Here is a 6,138-nt window from a genome sequence, read left to right as displayed (position 1 = left end):
ATAAAAGTATTTATTTTATGATCATATATTACAAAATAAAAGTACTTAATGGTTTATTTTTTATTTTATTAAAATAAAATTAAAATAATTATCATATTAATATAAAAGTATTTATTTTAATGTGATAACTATTTTTTTATTTGTATCTAACTATGATGTATAGAAATTTTAATATTCCCTCCGTTTTTTAATAGATATATTTTTGGAAAATATTTTTTGTTACTAAATAGATATAAATATTTAAGAAAATTTAAAATTTTATCCTTAATTAAAAATATTCAACTTCAATACCTTGTGTCAGTCTCGAAAAAATCTTAGATCCGCAATATGAAAAATCTTTTACAAAAAGTGAATACAGATATATGGATGTGATACATCTGAAATACCATGTTAAATTCATGGTTAGATGCATGTTTGTGGCACATATTTTTCTAGAAAGTTTTAATCTTTTTTTTGGGGGGAAACGGCTAACTACGGTATCTACCAATTCATTGTAACGTTTTGATTTTGTGAGTTGGATTAGTATATAAATCTTAACATTTTGAAATATATTCGTACGGAAACCGACACATTTAATAGAATTACAATCACACAAAATACAGTACTGAATGGCCCATCAGATTCCACAACGACCAACAGCAAGAGCCCATATTACAAAATAAGTTACAGTTCCCAAATTTATGGAACTCATGTGTTTCTCTTGATCTTCCACCTCTCTCTCTCTCTCCCCCCAACAGTATTCCTCTATTTCCATGCAAATATTAAATTCACCATTTCCAGGCTTGTTTCCGCCTCTTCCAAATCATAATAGAACAAAAACAAGCATGGAAATAGCAAATAGCATTCCCCATAACGTACGACGTACATTGATATCCTCAAACTAGAAGCGAAAGCCAAAAAAAGCCCTACCCGGGAAAAAAAACGACACCCTCTTGTTGACAACGAAACTCTAACCCTCTCGGTGGATCAAAAGGTAAGGTTCAAAGCCACAGTCGAAATCAACCACTCCAAGAAACGTGCAGTCGCATAATCTCCCGCGCACGAAGCAAGAAATGCGAGAGGAGAGGTTTTAATTACGGACATGTGAATATAGCGTCGGCATGCATATAATATATATATGGGTGTATATGTAGGTATATATGTATAATGGAGTAGGTTTCTTCAGTTATGGAGAGGGTTTGGACCAGAAGGGACGAGTCTCTTTTGGACGCCGAATCTCGGGTCGATCTCTGGCGGCGGCGGCGGCGGTGGAGAGAGGGGCGGGTGGCGGCTGCGTTGGAGACGTTCGAGCTCAATGCACATAGAACGAGCATACGGACGGGAGAACGTGTTGCATGAACGGTGTGGGGGAGCGTAGTACGGATGAACCCTCTGACCCATGTGGTGGCTCCGGCGACTCTTGAAGTTTCTTGAACTCGGATTTCCGGCGGCGGCTGAGAGGAGGAGGAGGAAGAAAACGAAGACGAGAGCGATGAAGATCCGACGGTCCATATGACTCGGCATTGTTCTCCGCCGTGAAAGAGAGAGATCTCTTCGACGTGAGAGATAGAGAGGGAGAGGGGGTTTCTTGAAAGAGAAAGGATCAGGGAGGGAAAGTCAGAGATGCAAGGGGGGGAAATGGTGAAAGAAAATTGAGGGTTTATTAATGCAAGGCATAGGATACACATGAAACGACGTTATTACGGAAGAGAAAATTCAAAAGGGTCCACTATGAGCGAAATATACATGTATAATGTATGTATACAAAATGGAGAAAATATATATCATAAAGCCTTTGTCTTTTTCCTCGACCGTACGTTTTCATATCCATCGATATCAATCCGTGACCTTCTACATTCCGAACTGTATATTCACTTTCTTGATAACCCTAAACCCTAAAGGTTGACACTTGGTTTCCTCGGCTTTCCGTTTAGTTAGTTACAATGTGAAATAACAGACCTCACTTCTTTCGTTCATGGGCCCATGGGCTTTGATATTTATTTATTTTTGGCCCAATAGTATGGGATCATGTATGTATGTATGTATGTATGTATGTATGTATGTATGTATGTATGTATGTATGTATGTATGTATGTATGTATGTATGTATGTATGTATGTATGTATGTATGTATGTATGTATGTATGTATGTATGTGTCCGTGTTCCGTCTGCGTCTGCGAACGCAATATATATATATATATATTCCACCGCAAGGAATAGTTTTCTCAACCACCTTACAATAATATGTTCTTCATCCTCATTATATTTCAACCGCCCTACACCTCTCTAATGAACGTATTTCCACTTAACCACATCTAATCCACTAATTATTTCTGAATTTCTATTATCGGTACATCTCAAATTCTGTAAATTTGTTCGACTTCTGCAACTTTATCATCGATCGCGTACGTGAAAAAAAAAATCATGTTATATCCCTATATATGATCATAATATTTGTTTTATGTCTACGTATTTATGTTTAGTATGAGAGAAAAAAAAAAGAGAGTAAGTGAAGTGATCTCGAGGTTGTAATGAGTATATGGCGTATATATATATATGTATGGTTTTGGTTTCGTGGGTATGTGAGCGACTCTTTCCTTATTGAATTATTCAAAGTAGATTAAAAAAAAAATTCTATAATCAAGCCATGTGAGGTGGTGAAGAAAATATTAATTAGTGTGCATGAAACCACCATCATTTTCACCTTTTTTTCCCTCTCTAGAATGATTTGTGCAAGAGTTTTTCCCAATCTTGTTCAATAGTTATACATATACGTATAATACATATATATATATATATATGTAATGTGGCCATAATCGAGTTGAAAATTCAAGCTAAAGTAATTATGAAATGCCCAAATAGAAGCACCTAGCAAAGGAAAGATGTCTAAAACTTCAAGTTGATGCCAAGCATGCGGTAAGTTGGTGGTCCTTTCCTTTTGCCACACATCTCTTTTATACATACATACATACATATATATATCAAGTTTTTAATCACGAAACAAGGGCTCTTAGATTGATGATATGATTGTATCAAAATGGGGTAAAGTTTCAAACTTTACATGATTTCGATGCAACGAACTTTTATAGATGATTTGCGAGAACACAGATGCTTCATTGAAGATAATAGAAGAATCACGAGAAGTAATAATAGAGGAACTCTCAATAAGCTGAAGAGAAGAAGCTTCAACGAGATATGAAAGAAATAGCTGGAGAGAAAAATTGAATATTGTAGCTATAAATTAGCTTTTATATGAACAAATTCAACTGGAAAACATTCCTGAAAAAAAAAAAGATTATGATCTTATGTTTCATTCATCAAAAGGGGCGGGAAGATTGAGATCGATCATGGTATGCATCTGGGTCACCTCCTGTTGGATCACCACTGTGCTGTTTTCATGGTGGCTGCCCATGAAATGTGACCTCTTATGCCCACCTAAAGCTTGTCCTGACTTGAAAACCCTAAAGCAGATCGGGCATTCATGCCCTTTGCTTCTCTTCTTCGCCCTGGTTTTCTTACATGCGGCCGCAGCTATCAGGGCTTTGCTACTGTTGTGGTTCATGTCTGAACAAGAATCTGCTTCCAAGCTGTTCTCGCCACTGTCGTGGACGGATTCATTGAGTTCATTCGTCTCGATTTTCTTTCGGCTGTAAGAAGATACCCTTTTGCTTTTCCTTAGATCATACTTTGCGGAAGAACGGCTCGATCCTCCCTCTTTGTATGATTCTTTCCTGAATTCAGTACCATTCCTCAACCTGTTAAGGTTCTTGTCCTGTTTTGCTGGGGAGTTGCTGAATCCGAATCCAGATTCCATCATAGCCTTGTTAGATCCAGCGTTTCTGAGAAACCCGTCAATGGAAACATCTGAATCTACCTTCCTTGGGCCGTTTCTGAAGTACCCAGAATCAGAATTATCAGAATCATAGAGAAGAACACCATTTTCCTGGGGAGATTTCAACTGCTTCTGGTTCTTTGCGGCCGAAATCTCATCAGCATTACAACGGAATCCTCCCACATGCTTCAGTTCTCCCGATGACGATTTGGTCTCCAGAATCACAGAGTTCGTATCCGATGATTCGCCCACACAATTCACAAAGTTTTGAACTTTCTTGAAATTGGAATAATCCCTCGACAGCATCATCAAACACAATGCCAGTTCTTCCTGTTCTTCTTGCTCAACCTCAGACGCTGAACAAGATCGATGAACAACAAAAGCCCTGTGACGTTTCATCACCCTCTTGGATCTCCTCCTGATTGTCGTGGAGGAAGTCTCCGAATCAGACTGACTGTCCATTGCCATTTTGTCTCTGTCGGAATGACAGGCCATATGACCGCAAAGAGCTTTCAGAGAACTGAACCCTTTACCGCATTCTTTGCACAGAAGAATCTGCTGCTGCTTTTTCAAAGCGATCATCTCAGTTTGATCCGTGAACCTCTTGTTCTTCTTTGGGTTTTCCCTCAGACCGTAACTAGATTGGCCGCCATTGTCGCAGATTTTGAGCTTATCGGCTTCATCCTCGTCTGAATCAACGGAATTCTCGTGAGTATGAGTTCGAATATGGCCTCCAAGAGATTTCCCACAGGAGAACCTCTTGGAACAGAACTTGCACACAAAGTTCCTATCTTTGCTCTGTTCCATTTGATCCATCGATCTATCTATCTCAGACAAACGATGGAACAGGAAGCAGACAAAAATCAAAAGGGGATTCTCGAGAAACCATAACAAAAAAGCACCAGACACAAGAAAGTATGAAGGAAGATTAACGAAAACCCATTTCCCTTAGTTACCTGAAGTCTCCAAAACAATGCTTCAAAACCAAAGAACTCCCAAATCCCAGATGGCAACAGTCGATCGAGAGAGAGAGAGAGAGAGAGAGAGAGAGAGAAGCAAGCCTGTTCCTTTCACAGCGATCAGATTTGGATGTGACAGTTGTTCTGTGCTACGTACAGGATCTGACCGCCAAGCTAATGAACAGCAAAAGGAGGAGAGGACAAAAAAGCTTTGAAATTCCAAGTATCTAAAGTTGGGAGATTTTTTTCTGGTGGAGAAAATAAGAATCAAAAACTTCGGAGAAGAGATGGGTTCTTCCTAAGACGAGTAATCAAAGCGCAGCCGCAGTTTTGGCTCCATTCTGCTGCTCTCTATCTCTCTGAACATACACAAACACAGTCTCTCTCTCTCTCTCTCTCTCTCTGGTGTGTGCTGTCGTTGAAGAGTGATGAGAATTCCATGCATGGACGCAAAGGGAATGACAGAGGAAACAAAAGATAGAGAAGCACGTGTCTTCGTGGCGAGAAACCCTCTGTATATTTGGACTTGGACGGTCAAGATCTGTTACCCCCATTTTCTTTCATCTCTCACATACCAAATCCCAAAAATTTCATTGCTTTTTTAACGACGAAAATCCGTTATGATTCCATATGATAAAAAAAATTCCGCCTTTATTATTAATTACCAAGAAGATTTTACTGATGATCGGATCTTGTTTATCATTGGGGACCAAACAGATAGATGATGCTCAACTTCCGAAACAATGCCTTTAAAACTTCGTTTTTGCTCTGATTTTAGTTATAATGAGAGAGAGAGAGAGAGAGAGAGTTGAATGGTAATAGTAAAAAGGCCTTAATGCCCCGCTCTTCATTCAGCCCTTTTTTAAATTATTTTTATTTCCTCTCTCTTAATGTAAATCCATTATATTTAATCCAAATATTCACAGTAATGGAAAAAGATCATACCAAAAAGGTTTGAACTTTATGAACAAATCCGAGAAACTAAGATATTAAACCACAGAGAGATTGTTTTTTTGTTCAAGGGTTTGTTTTCCTTTATTATAATATATATATATATATACACACAGACACTCTTACATATACACTCAATTTCATGTTCTTTGTTTGTGTTCAAACATTTTTCAGTTTGTCAGTTGAAAAAATATGACTACAAAATGTGAAGGTTGGCCCCTTAACAAAAAAAAGTGTGAAGGTTGACATACAGTGATTCCCCACCAAGAATATGGCATCGACCCAACGATTAGACAAAAACACTATTAGAGATCTCAATAAAAACCGAAACCTGAAATCTGAAAGGAATCCACCTGAAATCCGATCCGAATTTGTCCAAAAAAATTAAGGGTTTAGACCTAATAATATATATCCGA

General features: G+C 38.1%; 2 protein-coding genes across 3 annotated transcripts; both read right to left on the bottom strand.

Moving 5' to 3' along the window:
- Nucleotides 1-597: 597 nt before the first annotated feature.
- Nucleotides 598-1,711, bottom strand: LOC104805033 (CLAVATA3/ESR (CLE)-related protein 10-like). Its single transcript, XM_010529435.1, has one exon. It carries the CDS (start codon nt 1,501-1,503, stop codon nt 1,162-1,164), a length of 342 nt encoding a protein of 113 aa, XP_010527737.1. The 5' UTR covers nt 1,504-1,711; the 3' UTR covers nt 598-1,161.
- A 1,516-nt stretch (nt 1,712-3,227) lies between these two features.
- On the bottom strand, nt 3,228-5,193 carry LOC104805032. Of its 2 annotated transcripts, none has more exons than XM_010529433.2 (2): nt 4,769-5,193; nt 3,228-4,636 (listed from the first exon to the last, which is right to left on the bottom strand). In XM_010529433.2, exon 2 carries the CDS (start codon nt 4,626-4,628, stop codon nt 3,291-3,293), a length of 1,338 nt encoding a protein of 445 aa, XP_010527735.1. In that variant the 5' UTR covers nt 4,629-4,636; nt 4,769-5,193; the 3' UTR covers nt 3,228-3,290. The 2 variants fall into 2 exon arrangements, with proteins under 2 accessions (XP_010527735.1, XP_010527736.1); XM_010529434.2 differs by having other exon boundaries at nt 3,230-4,501.
- Between the last annotated feature and the right edge of the window lie 945 nt (nt 5,194-6,138).

This window comes from Tarenaya hassleriana, unplaced genomic scaffold, assembly GCF_000463585.1.
Source record: "Tarenaya hassleriana unplaced genomic scaffold, ASM46358v1 Cleome1081, whole genome shotgun sequence".
NCBI lineage: Eukaryota > Viridiplantae > Streptophyta > Magnoliopsida > Brassicales > Cleomaceae > Tarenaya > Tarenaya hassleriana.
Note: the sequence above shows the minus strand (reverse complement) of the source record. Positions and strands in the feature narration are given on the sequence as shown.